General features: G+C 37.7%; 2 protein-coding genes across 2 annotated transcripts; one reads left to right on the top strand and one right to left on the bottom strand.

The window, feature by feature from the left end:
* The first annotated feature begins 3708 nt into the window (after nucleotides 1-3708).
* LOC110943506 (101 kDa malaria antigen-like) lies at nucleotides 3709-5694 on the top strand. The gene is made up of 2 exons (XM_022185252.1): nucleotides 3709-3902; nucleotides 5412-5694. The coding sequence occupies exons 1-2, from the start codon at nucleotides 3709-3711 to the stop codon at nucleotides 5692-5694; spliced, it is 477 nt and encodes a 158-aa protein (XP_022040944.1).
* Nucleotides 5695-17486: 11792 nt separating this feature from the next.
* On the bottom strand, nucleotides 17487-24409 carry LOC110941098 (pyruvate kinase 1, cytosolic). The gene is made up of 16 exons (XM_022182716.2): nucleotides 24194-24409; nucleotides 24033-24129; nucleotides 21482-21579; nucleotides 21203-21358; nucleotides 21045-21122; nucleotides 20332-20463; nucleotides 20147-20227; nucleotides 19995-20066; nucleotides 19579-19668; nucleotides 19343-19487; nucleotides 18606-18694; nucleotides 18403-18498; nucleotides 18258-18325; nucleotides 18053-18152; nucleotides 17888-17947; nucleotides 17487-17804 (listed from the first exon to the last, which is right to left on the bottom strand). Exons 1-16 carry the CDS (start codon nucleotides 24260-24262, stop codon nucleotides 17652-17654), a joined length of 1584 nt encoding a protein of 527 aa, XP_022038408.1. The 5' UTR covers nucleotides 24263-24409; the 3' UTR covers nucleotides 17487-17651.

The following is a 24409-nucleotide window of genomic DNA, read 5'->3' as shown; positions in this document are numbered from 1 at the left end:
AAACGACAGAATAAAACGTTGTAATAACACAACATCGCCTGTCAGCGCCATAATTCATTCGTGACACCTAATCAAAGTAATTAAACATGCACATATTATGACGATAACAAAATTCACATAAAGCCAAACAAGTGATAAAATATGCATCAAACAAAGCATATCAAGCGCGTATATCCACGATGCACAAGGCCATACACGGCACAAAGGTAAACAAAAATAAAATTGTCTAAAAACAGTTAGCATTACAGACCCATTCAGGGCCATACGCGACACACAGGCCGGAACACACCCATCAGGTGTGACTGGTGCCAGCACCTCCCGCCGCATCGGCATCATCTCCAAGGGCTTTCTTCAAAAGAGCAACTCCATCTGGCTTCCGGGATAACTTCTGCGCCGCCCGGACGACAGCAAAGTCAAGAGTTGAAAACGCCTTGCACTTAGCAGCATAAGCACCATCACAATCTTCCTTATACAACTCAAAATGATAATCTTTTTCCTTGTTGATAGCTGCAGCCTTGCCTTCAGCGTACCCAAACTTACGACCGCTATTATAACCCGCTTGGCCCAATTCAAACATGTACGTGGCAAGTTCAGGCGAATTTAGAATACGGTCAGCAAGCTGCATAAAACAAGGCAATTAAGTAAAAAATCACAAAAACAAAAGAACATGAAAGAGCAAAAGAAATTACTAAGGGTACACCACGAGAAAGCAACCATCTGGTGTCAGCAGATGTTTCCTCAGCAAGGAGCTCTGCTGCCTGGCTTTCAACAGTCTTTTCAGCGAGAAGGCGTTGCGCGGCCTCACACTCAGCCACTTTCTGTTGAACAAGAACCTCTAACTTGTCAATCTGATCGACATACTCTTTCTCTTTCTTTTCGGACGCAACGCGCGCCTGCTGCGCCTCTTCAGCAAGTTCTGATTTTTCACCGGATAACCGCACGATCGCATCACGCTGAGATTGCATCTCAACATTCGTGCGCGCGCACGCGGCCTCCCAATCCTTCTGTTTCTGATCATTCAACAGTTTTTGCTCTTCAAGCTTCTTTTCCGCATCAGCAACCCTCCACTGCAAGCCTTTCTTCTCTGCATTAAATCTCTCCCTCTCTTCAGCAAACAACTTCTTCGACTCCTCAAACTCAAGAGTCTCTTCCCCCATTGACCGCCACTCACGAAGAATTTCTTGAGAAGTAGCAAAGAAATTAACCCCGGCACGAATATGGTCGTCCAACAAAGCAAATCGATTGCGGTTTTTCTGGAACATCCTCTCAGCAGGGGGAAGAGACATAGCAAAAAATCCATGGCAGTTGTTCACATCATCCATCCTGGAACCCTGAGTAAGGTTCCAGCGAGGGGCATGTGGTAGGTCGTCACAAGTAGGATTGCCCCAAGAATCAGCAGGGTTATGCTCAAATTGCGGGCTGCGCACAACACCAGAAGTACCTCCACCTCCACCAGGAGGGCGCTTAGTGTAAATGGTTTGGTGAGGAATAGTTTCACTGGATTCACCCTCCACTTCAACACCCTTACCCTTAACAGCCCCAGCATCACCACCAACAACTCCAGCATCACCACCACCTTCACCCACAACTTCAGTAACTCCTTCTCTCCCCTCTTTATCCACTTCAACATCATCATGAGGAGGGGTCAGACCAACCGTCCTCGACGGTGGGGAAGTGGGCGGCGTGATCTGAGAAATATCTGCCACACGAGGCTTCTTACCAGTCTTGACTGCTGTCATGGAACAAGAGTTAAGAACAACTCGAAGAAAACGAAAAGACAACATGCAATTAAAGGCCAATTACCAGTAGGAGGGGCAGATGCAGCATATAGCTCCTCCAAAAGATTCCCACGTCCTCCACTAAAAACCCCAAGATCAATCTCAGATTCAGAGGGTGCTGGGGGGGCCTCCTTATGAAGTTTCGCTTTTTTAGCAGCAAAAAGAGCAGCGGACTGCTCATCAAGCTTGCGCTTGTGATCCTCGATGGCTTTCTTCCTCATGTGCTCAGTCAAAGTAGCACTGTCATCAGGATCCGATTCTCGACTTCTCTCACCAGCCCCTAGGCCAGACAACGTGTCAGAAACTATCACATAATCTAGACAAGGAAGAGTAGAGGGTTGCTTACGAGAAGAACCAGCAGCTTTACCCCCAGTCTTCCCCTCTCTCCTCCCAGACTTATCAGTCCTCGCTTTTTTCTTCGACTCCAATTGAGCAGAAGGGTCAACAGGCACCTCTACATCATCATCACCGACAACCTCGTGCACGGGTTCAGCAACATCACCCTGCGCGGTACCTGCACGCGTGCAACGAGAGGTTAGATCCTCAAAGTTTTGGTCAGAACTTCCACTTGAAAGGACAATAACTCCCGCTCGACCCGAGTCGACAGGGTCATTCCAAACATCTTCACCTAGAACCTCGCTAGCATATCTACTCAAGCTCTCATCAGTCGGATGCAAAAAACGACCCCGGATCTGGTCTAACCACGTCGGGTTCCCTTGTTGGTGCACTACATCTATTGACTTCGTCTTGTATCATGTAATAGGTTAGGATAGGTTAGAATAACCAGTGCACGAGGTTCGAGAAACGAGAGTGGTAAATTAGCATGATTGGATCGCTTATGTGAACAATGTCCATAAAAGCGACCCACACTATCATGCTGGACCGCTTATATGAACATTGTTCATATAAGCGAACCACATTAACTTGTCTGGATCGCTTTTATGGCAGTCCGTATAAGCGGTTCCAGTACTCTATAAATAGGTGCATGGTTGATTCATTTGTAACGGCTTGGAACTTGTAACGAAGTGCTGCCGAATTGCTTCCAGGTTGTAAACGTTATCAGAATCAATAAAGTGAAGCATTATATTTAGTTTGAGCATCTAATTCACTGATTCCGCCTTTGAATTGGAAAACGACTCTTCTGATCGACTCATTCAGGGTCAACGAAGATCCAACAAGTGGTATCAGAGCTAAGGAAGAAGAGTTCAGCTCAAATTTGATCCGTTTTCTGTCTTCTACACCTTCTTTTTCGATTTAGACAAGTTTCCACGGTTAAAATCGGGCGAATTTTTCACAGGACGTGTATTATTGGACGATAACAAACCCTAGAAAGTTTTAGAGTGAAATTCGGATTAAAAATGGATAAAACAGGTTAAAAACTAAGGATCGCTTTTTCGAACTTCCAGGATCGCTCGAAAAGAAATTGTATGAATCGCTCATTCATACAGTATTGAGTCTGGACCGCTCCAAAATTAGTCTAGACCGCTCCAAAAACTGCCTTGGATCACTCGAACGAACGATATCTGGACCACTCATAAGACAATCGTGAACCGCTTGAGTGATAATTTCTGAATCGCTTGTATGACATTTTCTGGTCCGCTCGATTGAATTTGTTTGGACCGCTTATAGATACATTGATTGGTTCGCTTATTCGGTCAACTGTTTTGGTCCACTCATCCGACTTGATCCGCTTATTTGGTCCAATCCAGTTCGCTCTTTTGGTCAAAGTTGCTGGTTCGCTTATCTGTTCAACCAGTTCTGCTTATTTGTCCAAATTGGTTTTCGCTTATACGATCAATCTGATTTCGTCCAAGTGTCAAGATTATTTCATGACAATCGAGTGTTAGTGTATTTCAATTTACTTGATATTGTTTGAACTGATTAAGTTTGTTTGTTTGCTTCCAGGTTATTGATTTTCAGGAGATCAAAAATGTCTAACAATGGTGAAGAATTCTACAATACATTCTACAATGCATTCACTTCTGAATCGTCAGATAGAAGAGCTGAGTTGAAAGAATATTCAAAAGAGATTTCGGATAATCTGAAGTTCGAAAACATGTACGGAAGTCAACAAAAGCCACCAAAATTGATGAAAGTTGAAGATTATAATTGGTGGAAAAACAGGTTTGAAGGATGGGTGAAAGCTTTCGCTCCTGAAAGCTGGTTAAAATTAGTAACTGAATATCAAGCACCAGAGAAAGCAGAGGGAGAGTTAATAGAGGAGAAAGATTTTACAGAAAAAGATGTAAAGAATGTTGTTGCTGAATACAAAATGATAACTTTGATTAAACAGTCAGTGAGAGAGGATATTATTTCATTGCTTGAACAAGAAAAAACGTCAAAGAAATTGTGGGAAGCATTGGAGAGAAAGTGTGTTGGGAGTAACGAGATTGTCAAGAATAAGAAGAAATTGTTGCGTAAAGAGTTTGAAGTGTTCAATTGCATGAAAAATGAATCTGTTTGTAAGATGTTAGAGAGATTTGGACATCTGAAAATGGAATTGGTTAGATATAAAATTGAATATTCTAAAGAATTGATGGTGGATAAATTGTTTGATGCATTGCCAAATGATCAAGATTGGCAATATTTTGCTCTTATGCTGAAGAATACAATCAAACCAGATGATCTAAAGGTTGACTTGCTGATTGAGAGGCTTGAAAGCCATGAATTGGAGTTAAAGAGATCTAAGGTCAACAGTCCAGCGTATCAGCAGAATGTAGAGATTTATTACAGAGGAAATGTACCAAATGCTGGTTCTCCAAAAACAGCATTTTCTGCTGAAAGTTCGAAATCAGTTGACATTGAAAGTCTTCACAGTGGTTTTCACAGTGGTTCTTCTTCAAACACTTCAGATCAAACTGCTTCAAAGAATGTATTTCAGTGTAATATCGCAATCGATTTAAAGAATGGGCAGAACTTCAGTGAAGAATCAGCAAAACAACAGATGGTTTTCTTAGCATCTGTATTGGAATCGTATGAAGGCCTCGTAGCAGGGAAGATTGGAAATACCAATTTGAAAAAAGAAGAGTATGATCAAATAGACCCTGAAGAAATGGAACTGATGGATATCAGATGGTGCATGGCCAGTGCAGTTCGTCGAGCACAACGGTTCATGGAAATTACGGGGAGGAGGTCAATTGGAGGGCCATCTACTAAACTGGGTTTTGACAAATCCAAAGTGACATGTTTTAAATGCAAACAGAAAGGTCACTTCAAGCGCGAGTGCAGAAATTCATATGTTGCTGAAGATTCTGAAAATCCGTTCAACGAAGACTATTACAAGAAAGCGATTTATCATCAAAATAAGTCTGAACCACCAAGGTTGAAACAGCAGGAAGAAAAATCAAGGGCTCTAGCAGTCATTTATGATGATGAAGGCTATGACTGGAGCAAAGAAGTTCTTCCGGAACAGGATGCTGTGGGATATGCATTTGTCGCAAAAGATGATCATGATACATGGTGGAGAAGAGACAGTGCAAGATGGGAGATTGGCAAGCTGTATGAACCATTTCAAGAAGCACAGAGAGCCAAGAGATGGAATGAAGAATTGGAGTGTTATTTGGATCCACAGGGGAATCCAGTGGTAGATCCGTCAAAAGTGGATTTTGATGCTGTAACCAATGTGTTTCCAAGTGAGCGTATTTTCAACACAAAAAGACTTTCTGATAAAAGCTATCTGCCAGATTTGATGAACAAGCTGAAAGAGGTCTTTGAAGCAAGTTTACCGAAGGTAGTAGAGATGAGAAAGAGAAAAGAAGAAGAATTGAAGAAGTTGATTGAAGAAGTGAAGGCTGATGCAAAGATTGCTGCTGAAAAGGAACAGAAATCTGAAGAGAAAGGAAAGGATGTAAAGAAAGAAGAAAAAGAGAAGAAGGCAGTGGTAGATCAGAAAGCTAAGAAAGAAGTTCGGTGCTGAAAGAGACTGAGATAAGAAAATCTTCTGACTCATTGAATGTTGATTTAGTTGATAAAAATGAAAACAAGTGCAGGAATTGCATAGTAGTGTGCAAAGCCTGTACAGAAAAAGATGACATCATAAAACAAAAGATAATGAAATGAACAAACTTGAAAATGCGTTAAAACTGAAATGTAAAGAAAGGATTGACACAGAGCAAAGTCTAAAATTAAAAGTTGAGAAATTAACACAAAAATGTCATGATTTTGAAAAAGAAAATACGGTTTTGAAAGAAAAATGTGACACAAAATGTGTTGATTGCATTGAGAAAGAATCTAAGTTTCTAGAGTTACAAAAACAGTATGATTCTTTAAAATGGTCAAGTCAGAGAGTACAAGAAGCTTATGATACTTTGAAGAGCCAAGTCAAAAGTTTTGATCAGAGATTATCTGAAACTTTAACAACCAAAGAATTGTATGAAAGACAGTTTAAAGAAAAGCAAATTGAATTAAACAAACGTGTTGATGAAATTGCTAATCTTAAACAAGTCTTGGCTGAAAAAGAAAAGATTGTTACAAAACTTCAAAGTTATCATAACTCTTCGTACATTCTTGAACGTATTTTCAATATCACACCAGATGACAAAGATACTAATAATTGTAAAAGGGTATTAGTTCAGAGTTTCATCAGGTACCACCACCATTGAGAGACAATTATACTTTTTATGATGAGGAAAAGGTGGCAAAGGGTTTGAACATAGCTGACCAATTACCTGAAAGTATCGATGTGACTTACACCAAATCTGATGATGCTGATGATTCAGAGGTGGTATGTAAGGTGGGTGATAGTGTTTTGAAAGGTAAGTCTGAATCACAGGATGAAGGTGAAGGAAATCTTTATGATGGATATCTGAAAGATACGAAATCTGAGAAGAATTTGAATGATGATTCAAAAGGATTGGTTTATACCATGATTGGATCAGACAAACTATTCTTGGATGTGGTTTTCCCGATTCAGAATGTGATTTCAGAGAAAATTGACAAAGTTTTCAAGATGGTTGAAATTGAGAAGTCTGAAATGTCGAAGTTTGCTGGTAAATGTTTCAAAGGGTCTTATAACAAACCTGGTTCTACGAAGAAAAACATGAAGTCTGGTTTGGGGTATAAGAAGAAACATAATCGAAACAGAACTAAAAGATCCAATTTTCAGACAAAAATGAATTTTGTTCAAGGAAAAAGTTTTACCGAAGAAGAAAAATTCAAAATTGGAAAACAATCTAATGCAGAGTTTGAGGCTATGAAAAAGAAACAACAACAGGCAAAGGATGTTTCAAAGAAAGTATGTTTTAAATGTGATCAAATTGGACATGTTGCACGAAAGTGTCCAAATCCAAAGTCTGTTGATGTTGAGACACAGAAATCTGAGAGTGTGAAACTGAGGTCAAGCAGATTTGATTCAAGACAAACTTGGAGGTATACAACAAACAAGTTTGCCTCAAATCAAAATTGGAAATCAAATCCAAACAGTTTTAATTCTAGACAGACCTGGAATTCTCACACATCCAGAATGAGAACATCATGGAGTCGGAAAACATTGGTTGGTGTGACAAAACCTCAAAAGATTTGGAAACCTAAAAATGTTATTCAAACTCAAAAGGTTCAGAAAGAAACAAATTTTTACAAAAGAGGTACTCCGGGAGGTCAAGTGTGGTCTGTTAAGAAAAGTGTTGAGTTGATAAAAGATGAGAAACAGAAACAAATTTGGAAACCAAAAACTGAAACAATAACTTCAACTTCTGAGGTGAAAACTTCTGAGGATTCAGCTTTGGTTGCCTATGATGCAAATTTTCCACTGCTCAAGGCTGAAAACTTTAAAATTCAGGTTGCTAGAATCAAGGTTACACCTAAGGTTGCTGAGGCATGGGTGGACACCATGTTTGATTAAGTGGCTGGAATTGCCGGAGCTTCCTGGATTGCGAAGCATGAATCGACATCTATCTTTATTGATTGAAATTTTTTTATGGCAAATTGTTGAGTATTTGATAAGGTTTGAATGTGCAGGTGTTAAATGCTAATGAAGATTGTGAGAGTGTTGCACAGGAAGAGGTTGAAGATCCCTGGTTTTGGTCAGACAGGGAGTTTGTTTGCTGTTTTGTATAAGTTTGTGTTGTGTTTGATGATTGCTGATTGATTGTTGGTTGTTTGTTTGTTTGGTTGATGGTTGTGATGTTTGATGTTAGTTTACTTTGAATAAGTGGTGATGGACTATGCCGAAACCCTCACGGCTGAACAAGCATGATTACTATCACAAGTTGAAGAACGGTTTTCTAACTGTAAAAATCAATGGGTTGTAAATCATGGGGGTACTTGATGTTATATTTTCTGCAAAACAAAGCATGAGAAGCAGAAAATGGATGGCGAGACAAAGCTATCAGTATCGGTTTGTCAAATTTCTTTAATGGTTTTGCATTTTAGGGGGAGAAATATTGTTAGAAAATACAAAAACATTAGAAAATTTGAAAAAGCCAAAAAACATGATAAAATCAAAAATTTGAGTTTTGCGTAAAAAGAGGAAATGATTGTACATCAGTAGACAGTTACAGTATGCTAAAGAAATGTAATGATTAAATAGCATTAAGCAATCTCACAAATGATATGCCGATAGGTTTTTATACATTTAGTAAGCTTTTTCGGGATATAAACCTAAATTCAAACTTACTTATTTTGTGGGGAACACTACTTGGATATATAGGTAACCCCTGAAATCTCGTTTGAAAGGTCTCGTATTCTGATATACTAGGTGTTTATACTCTATGATGTCTGGGGTATTATTCCGGGACTTCTGCTGAACGGTAGTTCTGACCTAGTCCTTGGCTAATACTTTATCCTGAAATGCTTGAAATATAGCATAAAGCCCTCAGCTGATTAGACAATAAAATTGATAATCATCTGTTGTAGCTGAAAAGATCCTCTAAAGGGGACACACTGCAAAGTCGAAACTGATATCTCTCTGCTGAACGGAAGTTCTGACCTGAGATCCCTCAGTTTTCGCATTTAACCCCTAATTTATGCACAGATATCATTGTAGTATTCTTACCTGTAAGACTGAATATTGGGATTCTGGATACGGGAGTATATTCAAGAGGTGGGACACATGAATGAGTTTAAGTCTTAAAACATCTAAATCGTATCCTGAATCAGTTGAAATTTGTATGAAAATTTAAATGGATCAGTATATCGACAATCTAAGTGAATTGTTTAATTCTTAATGTGAATTTAAGCTCAACGGTACTTGTGACTTGTCATAAACTGATATGATCCTCTGTTGCATTCTCAAAACAAAAAATATTGTTTGTAAATATGATTGTATATATTTCTTTACTGCTTTATATTTTCAGAAAATACAAAAAGATTTTGATTTCTACTTTATTTTCGATAAACCGATGTCTGAGTTGCTGAGTTTCAAAATCTAAGTATGCTGATTGTGTTTCTGAAAACAAAACGAGTTCATTAATTTGAAACTTGAAATTTCTCGAAAAACTTCAAAAATAGTTTGTGAATATCTTCAAGGTCATTAATTTGAACTTGAATGATAATCTGTGGGGGAGTTGGTTTCTTTAACACTGTCGAATTTCAAAAAATATTGTTGATAGGGGGAGTGTTTTAGAAAGTTGTATAGTGTCAGTTTATGGTTACTGGTTGATGATTTTAAAATGTTGTTACTTATCATTTGTATGAGTGATTACAGGAAAGATTCAGATTACAATCCCGAAGAACTGAGTCTAAGGGGGAGTCTGAAGATAAGTTGTAAGTGAGGAAGAGCTTGTAGCTGAAAAGCAAGGTGATGATCTCTAAAAGCACGGAAGCTTGATGAGAGGGGGAGCCTACTGATGATGAAGTTGGCAAAGATGATCAAGACTGAAGAGGTGGCATAACAGAGAATGTTCACTGAAGACTTCGTCAATATCCGAGGGAGAGTCTGTTGGTGCACTACGTCTATTGACTTCGTCTTGTATCATGTAATAGGTTAGGATAGGTTAGAATAACCAGTGCACGAGGTTCGAGAAACGAGAAGTGGTAAATTAGCATGATTGGATCGCTTATGTGAACAATGTCCATAAAAGCGACCCACACTATCATGCTGGACCGCTTATATGAACATTGTTCATATAAGCGAACCACATTAACTTGTCTGGATCGCTTTTATGGCAGTCCGTATAAGCGGTTCCAGTACTCTATAAATAGGTGCATGGTTGATTCATTTGTAACGGCTTGGAACTTGTAACGAAGTGCTGCCGAATTGCTTCCAGGTTGTAAACGTTATCAGAATCAATAAAGTGAAGCATTATATTTAGTTTGAGCATCTAATTCACTGATTCCGCCTTTGAATTGGAAAACGACTCTTCTGATCGACTCATTCAGGGTCAACGACGATCCAACATCCCTTCCGCTTGGATAGCTTCAACCATGGCACCCGCCGCCTTAGGGTCCAAGACATTCAACAAGTTGTAACCAACTGCAAAAAGACAAGAAGATAAGAAAACATAATAAACATAAGGGAGAATAATTCAACGGTAACTTATGAAAGAAACATACATTTGCCCTGATAACTATATACGGGTTGACCCAATGGATTCTTGGGCACCCACAACAAACTCATCCCAACACCAACCAGGGCCATCTCCTCCAGTTGAGAAATAGCAGTCGCCTTCTGGGTTATCCTCTTGAACCAGTCCTGGGCACCATAATCCTCCATAACATCTACCTTTGGAATCCCTTGGCCCACCTGCCGATAAGGCATATCTATCGGGATTACACCACGGCGGATGTAGAAAAATTTCTGCTTCCAGTCATGAAGACTCTTCAAAGGCACGGAGCACACCGGAGCAACACCTGATCGTGCTTGAAACGAATAGAAACCGCTAGCATACGTCACACTATAATACACATTGAACATCTGAAACGTAGGCTCAATACGATAAGCCCTACAGACATACTCAAAGTGCGTAATGCGTGGAAGCCCAATAGCATTCAGTTGTGAAATATGAAGTCCATAGCCCCTCAACACAACAGCGGTGAACTTTGTAATAGGTAATCTGAAACTACCTTCCCGGAAAAACGCAGCATACAACGTAATATGACCCGGAGGGGCGTCCAAGGCAGTAGAACCAACAGGAGGATACTGGGCTCCCCACTCGGGACGGAAACCCATACCCCCAACCAGATTATTGAACTCCTCCTCTTTCCAGCTAATGACCGCCTGGTCAGGACCGGGAGGAGCCCTCCCCTTATATTTTCTTTTCCGTTGGGTAGGATTCGTACTAGACATAGTGCAAATACAAAGAAGAAGGAAAGAAGAACTCAAAGAAAACTATGGAAAACAACGGAGAATGAAGGGGGAAGATAGAAGGAAATAACACTTGAAATTTGAAAAAGTGAAGATGAATGGGGAACCGCCTCCTATTTATACCCATCGCATTTAATGCGATGGGTAGTGGACCGTCAGGGTACAGAAAAAGGAACCAATAGAGGAATGCCACGTCAGAAGAGAGAGAAGACGCCGGCTCTTTTTTCGGGAAACATGGGCAACAGAACCGGCTGACGTGACAGAAAGTAACTGCAAAAGCAACTGTTCACCTCCGATAAGACAGGGACGTTAGATAGTCACACCAAACACGTCCCCATGGCCACCAAACTTCCATCAGAAGGAACAACGAAGGAGCCAAAAACCCATGCGCCATGCGTCCACTTGGCTCAATTTTTACAAAGAGCCAAAAACCCATGCGCCATGCGTCCACTTGGCTCATTTTTTACAAAGTGCCAAAACCCATGCGCCATGCGTCCACTTGGCTCAATTTTTACAAAGTGCCAAGACCCACGCGTCGTGCGTCCACTTGGCTCATTTTTTACAAAGTGCCAAGACCCACGCGCCGTGCGTCCACTTGGCTCAATTTTAACAAAATGCCAAGACCCATGCGCCGTGCGTCCACTTGGCTCATTTTTTCAAAATACAAAGAACCATGCGTCGTGCGCCCACTTGGCTCATTTTTTCAAAATGCCAAGACCCATGCGCCATGCGTACACTAGGCTCATTTTTTATAGAGGGCCAAAAGACTTCACGCGGTGCAAAAACCCACTACTCTCACAAGTCCAGAATCCCTCCTAGACGATCAACTCAACTAGAAGGCACACTGGACTGGGGGGACTTGAAGAGGTATGGTCCCAATTCCCTGCCTACATGGCAGGGACCACACCACTTTTGAGCACACAAGGCGTCCATGTCAGCGAAGCAATCCAGAAGCTTCTAGAAACTTCTGGAAGACTCGCAGCTGGCACCAAAGATGCTCTATCCGACACAAAGGACAACACGTGTCACCACTCGCAGAACGCCACATAGGCCTGCGACAAATCAGGGAGCAGGGCTGACAACGCCAGTACGAGGTATCCAGCGTGGGCAAATGTAAGAACGCCACGTGTACCACTACACCTGCCGTGACAGAGCAGACCAAGAGGATATTCCCTTTGGTCGGACAGCTGGCACGCGCCCACAGCTGGCACAGCTGCTCCTTCCTTCTTCACCCTCCGGCTATAAATAGGACCCTTCATCATTCAGGTTCAGGATCTTTTACTCTCCATACTCGCTCTATACACACACTGTTTATTTCTCTCAGAACAGTACTTATTCTCACGCCGGAGCCTGGTTAAGAGGGAAATCCCCTTCTCCTCCTCTTAACGAGACTGACGGTGTTTACTGTTTTGCAGATCTCAAGCCATCGTTACGAGCAAGAAAAGAGGTTGAACCCCACAGACGAAATAACCCCATCGATAAACCTTGTGTTAATCAGTGTTTCATCAAATCTGCAAAAGGGTAATTGATGATTTTTGTTTGTTTCTTTGAGCTTGTAGTTGTAAGGAGTGGAACCATGGGGATGTTTTTATGGAATTTATTATATATGGTGCATATATCTTGCAGATTTAACGAAAAAAAGAGACAATAATCTATAGAGGGTGAAGGATACTATGTTGTTTTTGACATGAATTGTGCAACCTATTTGTTTTATTGAGTTAGATTAAGGGGCTGTTTGTTTACCTCTTAATGAGGCTCTTAATGATTCAGACCTTTTACTGGTTCAACACTTAATGGTTCAGACTGTTTGTTTCACGAGCAGATGTCTGAATGGTTTAGACATTTGCCTCTGAATGGTTAAGATCTCTAATCCGAATTGGTCAAACATTTGCCTCTGAACGGTTAAGCATTATACAAGCTCTTAATGGTTCAGATCTTTTACTGGTTCAGCACTTAACTATTCAGATGTTGCCAAACGCCCCTAAATGCTCCTAAATCATGTTTGCCAAAATTGAAGTTTTATCAGTTGTACAAGAAAGTTTGCATATTTTTCAAAAAAATAAAAATTCAACTGTCGTATTTCATATAAAGTCATTACTTTCAAGATAATTTGATAATGTCATGCATGATATCAAGAAATGTTGGAACATCGACTTAACAGTAACCTAGCTTGTTGGGGAAGATGAGAGGAGTGAATGGTTTAATTTGGCGTTTTGAGGGGATGATATTTGCTATATTGGGTTGTAGAATACAAAATGATGATATTGGCCTTTTTTTTTCTAAGTAAAAAGACAACCATACCCTGATCAATTAACTGTTGACGAACAGAAAATGTAAGGAGGGACATGATTGATTGCAATCAACAACTATAGGGACTTGATTAGCCCTTTTTTTTTCAAATGAGGATTGTATGTGCGATTAGGTGTAAACCCTAAAGACTGAAATTGTACTTTACTCAAAAAAACTATCATCACATGGTCACAATTTGAACTAAGATTAAAGAAAAGAAGTAAAGTACAACTTGAGTCCCTGTAATTTACAAAAACTTACATGTGAGCCTTTGATTCCCCATGGTTGCAATTTTTCAACATGTGAGTCCCCACCGTTTGATATCCATTTAATGGGTCAAGTTATTCTACAAAGGCTTCTAACTGTAAGAAGTGTAAGAAGGATTTATAGAGTGACAAGTGTCCAATAAGTAATAACCTAAAACTAAACTCACTACATCACCACCAAAAACCTAAACACCCACCCCCACCCCACCCCACCACCACCCAAAAACCTAACCTCTCCTCCCCCCCCCCCCCCACCCAAAAACCTAAACCCCCCCCCCCCCCCACCCCCACCCCCCAAAAACCTAAAAAAAACATAACCCCCCCCCCCCCCCCCACCCCCCAAAAACCTGAAAAAAAAATCTAAAACAAACTAAACACCCACCCCCACCCAAAAACCTAAACCCCCACCCCCCACCCTCCACCCCTCACCCCCCTCGGCAAAAAAAAAAAAAAAAAAAAAAAAAAAAAAAAAATTAGGGTGGGTGATGTGGGGGGGGGGGAGGGTGGGGGTTTAGGTTTTTGGTGGTGGTGGATGTTTAAGGGTTTTTTTTTTTTTTTTTTTGTAGTGGGGTTTTTTTGTGTAGTGGGTTTTTTTAGGTTATTGGACACTTGTCACTCTATAAATCCTTCTTACACTTCTTACCGTTAGGATCCTTTGTATTTGATCCTAATCCTCCATTTAAAATACCCTCATCTTTTATATGTGCAACATGCGTCTCTAAAACTAAGATTTTCCCTCCAAATTCAAATATTTAACATTTTTAACTAACCACTCTTAACTAACCACTATTAATTAACTAAACATATTGCTAAACAAACTGTTGCATTCAAACAAAGTAAACAAATTGATGCATTCAAACAAACAAATCAAGCACTACCTATGGTTGTGTTGTTCAAGCTGCTTTTAAACACATGGTTGTGCAGTTTAAGTTGCATTCAAAACCCATGGTTATCCAGTTTAAGTAGTTATCAAACCCCTGGCTGCACCTGCTTAAATTAAAGGTTGCAGTTTAAGCTGTTTTCTAACCATGAAACAATAGACATAATGCATCAACCATGGTTGCATCAAAGAAGTTGCATTCTGTCTATGGTTGCATCAAGAAGTTGTATTTTTGTCACACCACGATTTCCGGTGGGCCCGGATTTAGGTTTTATGCGTGACGGTCAGATAACAATGTCACCACTTGCAGCGGAAGTAGGCAATAAAAATACAAGTATTTAAAAAAAAACTTGAAAAAAACCAAATTATATTAATTGTTATATAAGTGTTATTTAAATGGTGTTAAAATGAAGTTTGGTGAACAGTAGTTCACCTGCTTTGGGCCCAATCATTTTACGATTTTGTCATCGCTTTAAAATTATAATTTTGCCATTATTTTAAAATTACGTTTTTACCTCCATTTCAAAATAAAATTATGTTTTTGCCCTCAGTTAAAAATTACAATATTGTCCTCGGTTCAAAATTACGATTTTGCCCCGTTTAAATTTACAGTTTCGCCATTAGTTTTGTTTTGTTCATCCCAGCTAAATTACGATTTTGCCCTCAATTTAAATTTATATTTTTGTCATCGTTTTTGTTTGCTTTCCCAGTAAAATTACGATTTTGTCTCCAATGTATAACTAAAGACACAAGATGGGGGAATAGTGTCAGAAAGCTGCCTGACACTCCCCCATTGGCCCAACCAATTTACGATTTTATCCCCGCTTAAAAATTACGATTTTGCCATCATTTCAAAATTACGTTTTTACCCCCAGTTCAAAATAAAATTATGCTTTTGCTCCCATCTAAAAACTACCATTTTGCCCTCGGTTCAAAATTACGATTTTGACCCGTTTAAATTTACAGTTTTGCCATTAGTTTTGTTTTTTCCCCACCCAGCCAAATTACGATTTTGCCCTCAATTTAAATTTACATTTTTTGCCATCGTTTTCCTTTGCTTTCCCAGTTAAATCACGATTTTGCCCCAGTGTAAAATTACAGCCACGCCATCGTTTTAGTTTTTTTTGACAAAACTATAAATCACGATTTATCCCCGCTTAAAAATTACGATTTTGCCATCGTTTTCCTTTACAATTTTACCCCCTGTTTAAAATTATTGTTTTTCTATCGTTTTTGTTTTTCTTAAGCAAAAGTATGATAGTGTTTTAATTTAATTGGTTGACTCAATGTAATTTTTTTGATATCGTGTTATGAGTAGTATATACAAGTAGCCGAAGCACATACGTACGTGTTATGAGAGAGAAAATTCGACTTAGTGCCCTGCAACGCGGGGGGGGGGGGGGGGGGGGGGGGGCGTGTGCGGCAAAATCTAGTTATGATTATAAACTGTGAATAAATCGAATCCTGAATTGCTGCAGACATTATACAAATTAAAGTTCTATATGTTACCTTAAATTTTGTATAATATTAGTGTTGCTGCCATGGATTTGGAAGGGTCTACATATTAAAATAAACAAGTGCCTATTCACATACCCTCATATAGCTTTATACGAGACGTATAACCCTTTTCAATTTCCAAGAGAATATCTGATTATGTCATGTATGTCTCCTATAAACCCATACTGTACGCAACCTAAGCCAGGAGTAAAATTGTCTTTTTTTGCCCCTTGTATAGGCCTGTACTAGACGTATCGAAAGAGTTTTTTTTAACAAACACTTTTATATAATATTGAATGTTTTAGCAAATTTTATAATAAGATAATAAGTACTTAATTTTTTTTTTTTGTTAAGTAGCGTATACTATGAGTCTCGTATAGGTCCCGTATAGGCTATTGATATAGTATCGTATCGTATAATGTAGTATAAGTCTCGTATAGGCCCATAGGTGTAATATAGTATCGTATATCGTATTGTATAGGTCCCGTATAGGCCTATAGGTATTAGTACATGTCCCGTATAGGCCTATAAGCGTAGTAAAGTATAGTGTAGTATGCTATAGTATCGTATCGTATAAGTCCCGTATAGGCCTATAGGTGTATATAGATCCCGTATAGGTGTAGTACAGTATCGTATCGTATCGATACAATACTATACCTATAGGCTTATACGAGGCTAATACGAGACCTAGACTACTCCAATAGGCTTATACAAGGCTAATGCATGACCTATACTACACCTATAGCCTTATACGAGACTAATATGGGACTTATACCATACCTATACTATACGATAAGATACTATATTATACTACGCCTATACGAGACTTGTAATATCATACTTAACAATGTTATTTATTCTTTTTAAAAATTACTTACTAGGAAATTTTGCTAAAACGAGAAATATTATATAAAAATACGCCTCACATAGGAGACCTGTACGACGGGTCTATGCGCGGCGCATAGGAGCAACCAGACCAGAACTGACACCAGTCAAACACTGCTTTTGATGTAACCGTATACGCCCCCGTATAGGCCTATACGAGGCAAGAGGTGTGTGGATAGTTCGAGACATTTGTAATTGTGGTTGTGCGTTCAAACTTGTGTGATTAGACACAAAACAATGGTTATGCTTTGTGAACGAGCATTGACATGAGAATATCTATATAGAGTGAGTTTTGCATCAGTTTAAAGTGATCACTGTAATGATGACGAGTGCCTAGAGGCACTATGATGGTGGTTTTGAATTTACTTATGGTCCTCGAGATAATTTGTCAATTCGGATTAATGTGTGCTCCTCCAGATTTTTTGTGGATTCGGTACCATATAATGTATGCTACATTGGCTCAAGGCTTGAAGATGTTTTAACAATTGAGCTACAAACTATTTTTTTTTCCTTGATGGGATTTACTGAGTATGATGATGACTATTTGTTTCCTTGCGTTGACGTCTTCTTATCAACGTAATTCTCATATTTCGCTCTAAAATAGTATAAAGGTTATATATGTTGACATGTGGTCTTGCATAGAAACTAGATAAACTAAAAGACCCACTCTTTTTTAAACGATCTTCTTTTATAACGCCATAACAAAAACTTGAGCTCAAGCTTTGAGATTTACACCTGGAACAAACACGTAGTCCGAAATCTAACAAAAGGAAGTTACATAGTATAAGAGACGATAACCGTCTACTAGTAAATTACTAATCTTCAAGCTCAATAATCTTGACCACAGAGTCATCCCCGACTTTCTGGCAAACAACAACCCGATCATGCGGCTTTATCACACCGATGTTTCTACCATGATCCAACGCCACCTTTAAAACTGTCTCATTTGTAGCACCTGTAGATTCAGCCTGCAAAAAACCATCCATTAGTTTATCTTTTTCTTTTTATAAAACAAATAGATGTTTTTTGCATTCGTTAAAGAAGTTCTTACAGCGTGTCGAGGATCTGCAAGCATCGGGAAAAGACCTCTTATGATAAGCGATTGCCTTGCCTTCTCATACAAATCACCACAAGAGAATCAAAAACAAGTTTTTCATAATTGTTAATTACGAAAAAAGCCGATAACAGTTTAATGAAAACAACGTATTGTGTGTACCTCATAAGCGCCAGTAGTGGTCCAGCGAAGTTGATTCGTTTTAAGGCGTGGTATCACCACAGAGAGCACAGGCATGGTAGGCCTGTACTTCGCGATTAACCTGCAGATTTGACGATATTTCATGTCATGTATCTTCTAATTAAATCAGAAATTAAAACATATTTATGAACTGTATTGTCACACAAGCACGCGCACACATACACACCTTGCAGCTCTTCCAGTTGAAGTAAAGCAAATGATAACCGATGCTTTCACCTTTATAGCAGCACGGACCTATATTCAACTCCCACAGTTTAATTAAAAAGAAAACGATGGATTATATAAAATATGAAAAATGTTGATTACTGTACCGCAGAGGAAGCAATAGATTCCATGTGGCTCATTGGTTCACCGACATATTTGACGGTTTTCTTGAAATACGAGTCTTGATTGTACACTTTCTCAGACTGTATACGGTTTAGCCAAATTAGAATACTGAAGAAAAATGTATGATGATTTAATAAAATAAATAACATAAGTTAGGATCCTTAAATTAAGCAAAAAAATTTAATACCTCTCCACAAATTTTACCAACAATAGAGATACTCTCGACAGGGTACAGCCCCCGCATTGTCTCTGCACCTAGAAGAATTGCATCAGCTCCTGTTACAAAAAAATTTGCACACGCGTAAGATGAGTAATTACCATTTTTTATATAAATTACACTTTTTGAAATAACGGAAAGAGTAAAATGCCATTTTCGTCCATGAGGTTTGGCCAGTTTTGCGACTTTCGTCCAAAGGTTTGTTTTTCTGCATCTGGACCCAAAAGGTTTGAAATCTTGCCATTTTCATCCGTCTTGTTAACTCCATCCATTTTTCTCCATTAAGTCAAGGTATTTCTGTCTTTTTTTTGTTAACTTAAAGGGCAATTCAGTCTTTTGGACTTTATGTAAAAAGACCGAATACCTCTGAAAAAGACCGAATTGTCCTTCAACAAAAAAGACGGAACTACCCCTGACTTAACGGATAAAAATGGATGGAGTTTACAAGCCGGATGAAAATGGCAAGATTTCAAACCTTTTGGATTCATATGCAGAAAAAACATACCTTTGGACGAAAGTCGCAAAACTGACCAAACCTCAGGGACGAAAATGGCATTTTACTCTAACGGAAATATGAGCCTAGATCCGATATTAAATCAGACATACTAAACCCCATGTCATAATCCCTATTTATAGGACCATTTAATTATTGATATAATATAAAGATATTTTTGTAATAATATACTGTTATAGAACTCTACACTTACCATCTAAAACAGCATTAGCAACATCAGTAGCTTCAGCACGGGTGGGCCTTAAGTTGTCAGTCATGCTATCCACAACACGAGTAACAACAGCCGGTTTCCCAGCCATATTGCATTTGTAAACAGCAGCTTTTTGAAACAAAAATACCTGTGTAAAAAATAATGAAATCAGTTACGGTTCTACAACATAACAATAACGATAATACTAAGAAAATGAGAACAGATAATTTCGAGCTGACCTTCTCGGGAGGAAGATCTATTCCCAAATTACCCCTAGCAAGGATAATGCCATCCGCTTCCTGAAGGATTTCGTCGAAATTCACTAGGCCCTGCAGTATATCGAACAGCACGTTAAAATGAATAATATGATAATTTATTATCTACTTCATATATCAGCCAAGTGTGTGTCTCGTTTCAGTTATACCATTTTGGCGAAAACTTGTCGAACGACGAAAATGCCCTTAAAAATTTTAGAAGACTAAAATGTGTCCTTTCAAATAATATGGCCATTTTGGTCATTCAATATGTTTAGCCGAAATTCGAATAAATGGAACTAGATACATACTTGGGAGATCTATGAAGTAGATCCTCATACAGTGACATACATTATGTCATCATCGCGAAAAATAATATGCCATAATAATAAGCATCTCACCTCTACGTTTTCAATTTTTGCAAAAATCTGAGTTTGACTGAGATCGCCTAGTTTAGAAAGATATTCACGAGCCTGCATAAAAGAAGTTGTATATGTAAAATAACCGACAGAGAAGGTTGCATGCAGTTAGAAATTAAGGAGTAATTCTGTACTTCTCGAATATCTTGCCCACTGCGGGCATGCGACAGAGATAGAAAGTCAACACTGTTTTTGACACCCCATGTGCTGATAACCTACAAATAAGAATAAGTAGCCGGTAAACTATATCTGCTTGAATGTCAGTATAAGTTAAAGCCCTTAGTTAATTGATTAATTTGTTAATGTTAAGATGGTTTACCTCTTTATCTTTATCAGGGAGTGTCGGAAAGTCGATATGAACTTGAGAAACATGTAAAGTGTACAATGTACCAGCAAGAACAGCCGAGTTTTTTATAAGACAAACAACATCATCACCTTTGACCTCAGAAACCTACATTACATAAATAAACACTTGTATAAAAATCAGAAATTTGGTAAAGAGTAAAATGCCATTTTCGTCCTTGTGGTTTGGCCCATTTTGCGAATTTCGTCCAAAGGTTTGTTTTTCCGCATCTGAATCCAAAAGTTTTGAAATCTTGCCATTTTCACCCGGCTCGTTAAATCCATCCATTTTTCCTCGTTAATTCAGTGGTATTTTCGTCTTTTTTTTAACTTAAAGGGCAATTCGGTAATTTGAATAATTGTACATTATGCTAAATGCTTTTACATAAAGTGAAAAAGACCGAATTGCCATTTAAGTTAACAAAAAAGACGAAAATACACCTGACTTAACGGAGAAAAATGGATAGAGTTAATGAACCGGATGAAAATGGCAAGATTTCAAACCTTTTGGATCCAGATGCGGAAAAACAAACCTTTGGACGACAGTCGCAAAACGAGACAAACCTCAGGGATGAAAATGGCATTTTACTCTTACGTAAATAAACAAATACATATGTATCATTGGCCAAATAAAGCTAACTATATCTACTTGAATGTACATAAAACTAATGCTTTTAACTGTCAACTTACCTCCATCCAAACAGATGTTGTTTCGCTTCCTGTAAACAAGTATTGGCCAAGAAAAATGGTGTCACCAGGCTTTACTGCCTGCAAACACCAATAATTACTCTAAATTAGATTACAGTGGAACGGTTAAACACATAGGGCCTAGAATAATAATTTGTTACCTTAGCCAGACCACCGAAATTAATCGGCAATAAACTTGAAGTTGCTTCTTTTTCTTGATCGGGTGTTAAAGCAACGAACGAACCTGCTTCAAGAGGTATAGGATGATCACCTTTGTTGACAACAAGGAGTTCAGGGCCAGTTGTATCTAGCATCACCTGATAATAATAACACACATTTATCAATGTCAGAATCATTATGTTAAAAAAATGATTAATTTTTGAATAATTGATACTATAATAACAAATGATTTTCTTCAGTGAGCCAGTAATGAAACCTACAGCACACAGCTTCTTCGTTTGCTTGATCGCAATCTTCAAGTTTTCCAATGTCTCCTGGTGAAACTCAGCATCACCCCATGTAAAATCGAATCGTGCCACTACACAGCAATTAAAATATTACGAAAAAGGAACTCAAACGAATGCGGATCAGTAGAAACACAGCGGTTCAAGTTTATAATAAAAAAGTTTCTAGTTTGACAGAGTCCAGGTTAGTGAGTTATCCAATTACGCCCAATTTGACCACAAAATTTATGTCCAATCTAAAATCAGATTATTTTAACCTAGAAATGGCAATCAAAACTTCTATCCACTTTTCTTCAATTATAAAATTAATTCCTAAAAATTCAAAACTTAGAACACACTGAATCAAAAACATTTAACACAATCAGTGATAACCTAGAAATCCTGATCAAAACTTCTACATAATTTTCTTCAATTATAAAAGTAGTTCCTCAAATTCAAAATTTAGAACATTCTGAATCAAAAACATTTTAACATAATCATTGTCACTATGACATTAGACTGGTGGGTATGGGCGTGGGTTGTGGCGTTGAAGGGGGTTTAACGCCGGCTACACCACCCCGGCTCGGCGTTGGGCTTGGCGTTGCCCGCTTTACGTGGATATTCTGGGTGACGTGGCGGGCTGTGGTTGGCTGGTTCAAAGTAAAGAGTTTAAACAAAAAAAAATTTCCACATGGCTGGCCACGCCCAGCTAAGTGACGCCTCACCACACCCCTAGTTTTTGAGTATTAGCTTGTGGATCCCACCCTCGCCACGTGTCGAGCAATGCCCCCAACCCAAGCCCCTCCACACCCCATAGTCTTAAGCAAAACAAATATCAAAATTCAAAATCAATTTATCTCATTATTAAACAACGTTTTCTTATCTATACTATATAATAAAGTAAACCTATAAGGGACACATATCGTATTACTATGCGTCCTCAGAATTGTTTTCCCGCCCTTTTTTTCTCTAATTTAGTTAATATCCTTTAGGTTTAAATATAATTTATATATTTCCTAACTGATAAGCAATAATTATAGATAAGTTTTCTTTTTTATTTTACGTATGCTCTAGGTCTAATTATTATTTATATATTTTCTAGCTGATAAGTGATAATCCATAATTTTAGATAAGAAGTGATAAGTGATAAGCAGTAATTATAGATAAGTTTTATTTTTATTTTACGTATTCTTTAGGTCTAATTCTTATTTGTATATTTTCTAATTGATAAGTGATAAGCCATAATTATAGCTAAGTTTTTTTTATGTATTCTTTAGGTTCAAATATTAGTTATATATTTTCTAATTGAATTCATTTAATTACTTTACAAATTTTATAATGTTATGGTTTTCTTTCATATTCCTACTAAAGAAAATTCAATTCATTCATGATTTATTATTATTATTATTATTATTATTATTATTATTATTATTATTATTATTATTATTATTATTATCATTATTATTATTATTATTATTTTTTTATTATTATTATTATTATTGTTATTATTATTATTATTTTTTTTATTATTATTATTATTATTGTTATTATTATATGTGGTTCTATAATCAGGATGTTACACAAATGAAACTACATAAAAGATAACCGGCTTGTAGCCTAGCGCTATCATGACATGTGATAAACGTGTTCCTACAAATTATCTACCAAACCACATAAAATACTTTTACTATTATTAATATTGATGTTGTTGTTGTTGCTGTTAGTATTATTATCATTTTGTGTCATATGTTATAACTTAGTGAGCGGAAAATATATTTCCCTTCTTATTTCACTCTCTTTCATATTATGTTATTCAATTTGAAAATTTCAATTAAAAAAATCAATAATCTCTTATCACAAAAACTTTTTTTATAATATTTTAATCTTCAATATTAACTATATTTATTTTTTCAATCCGTGTAACATTAGGGTTCTAACCTAGTTAAACATAAACCAAACGTCACTCAACAAACAAACATTATTATATACAATTTCATTTCCTAAAATACAAGATAACTCTCAACTCACTTTCACTATCCACAACACTTCATCACCAGATCCACAATTCAGTAGTAGTTTAACCTAGAAATGGAGATCAGAATTCAAAACTTCTATCGAATTTTCTTCAATTATTATAAATTTAATTCCTCAAATTCAAAGTGAAAAACGAAAAAATCAAACTCAATTTATAAAAAAAAAATGAAAAATCAAAATCAATTTTATAAAACAACGTTTTTCGTACATCTGAAAAAGTGGAAGCCATCGCTATCTTATTAAACAATCAACCAAACACACTCAACAAACATATATTATTATATTATACACAATTTCATTTCTAAACTCGTTACTTAAAACTAGCGATATTCAAATAATCGAACCATAACCAAAAACCGAACCGTTAATAAAAAAAATTAACTGAAATTAACGGAAAACTGACGGGCAGATCACTTAGTATCTCAACTCAATTCCACTATCCACAACATTTAACCACCAGATCCACAATAGAATAACCTAAAACGTAATAAAAACGCAAAAACTGTAAAATTACCAGACATTCCGGCCATGAGACACCGTGAAATAACCTCCACAGATCTCGATTTCGGTCCGAGAGTACCGACGATCTTCGTCATTGACGGAAAATAACTCTGATCATAAAGCAAAATCAATAAAATGAACAGAAAACGGTTATTATTTGAAGTATGAACTTACGGATCTGGATGGTTCGAGAATGGAAGCCATGCGAATCGGTTCTTCGAGAAGCACGTGATTGGAGTTCATGTTGAAATGAATGGAATGGATTATTATGAGAAGTTGTTTGAGAATTATTATGAGAAGTTGAAGATGAAGGATGGATTTATAGCGAGTGGGGTGGTGGTGGTGTTGAAGGAGGGAGTCGTTGTTTAGTCACTTTATCCTACGGGATTT

This window comes from Helianthus annuus, chromosome 5 (assembly GCF_002127325.2).
Source record: "Helianthus annuus cultivar XRQ/B chromosome 5, HanXRQr2.0-SUNRISE, whole genome shotgun sequence".
Classification (NCBI taxonomy): Eukaryota; Viridiplantae; Streptophyta; class Magnoliopsida; order Asterales; family Asteraceae; genus Helianthus; species Helianthus annuus.
Note: the sequence above shows the minus strand (reverse complement) of the source record. Positions and strands in the feature narration are given on the sequence as shown.

Coding starts and splice junctions, on each gene's coding strand:
- LOC110941098 (XM_022182716.2), bottom strand. CDS start 24,262: ATGAACTCCAATCACGTGCTTCTCGAAGAACCGATTCGCATGGCTTCC. Junction 21,359..21,481: donor AAACGAAGAAGCTGTGTGCT/GTAGGTTTCATT, acceptor TATTATTATCAG/GTGATGCTAGATACAACTGG. Junction 19,669..19,994: donor CAAAAATTGAAAACGTAGAG/GTGAGATGCTTA, acceptor GATATACTGCAG/GGCCTAGTGAATTTCGACGA.
- LOC110943506 (XM_022185252.1), top strand. CDS start 3,709: ATGTCTAACAATGGTGAAGAATTCTACAATACATTCTACAATGCATTC. Junction 3,903..5,411: donor TATAATTGGTGGAAAAACAG/GTTTGAAGGATG, acceptor TGTGTTTCCAAG/TGAGCGTATTTTCAACACAA.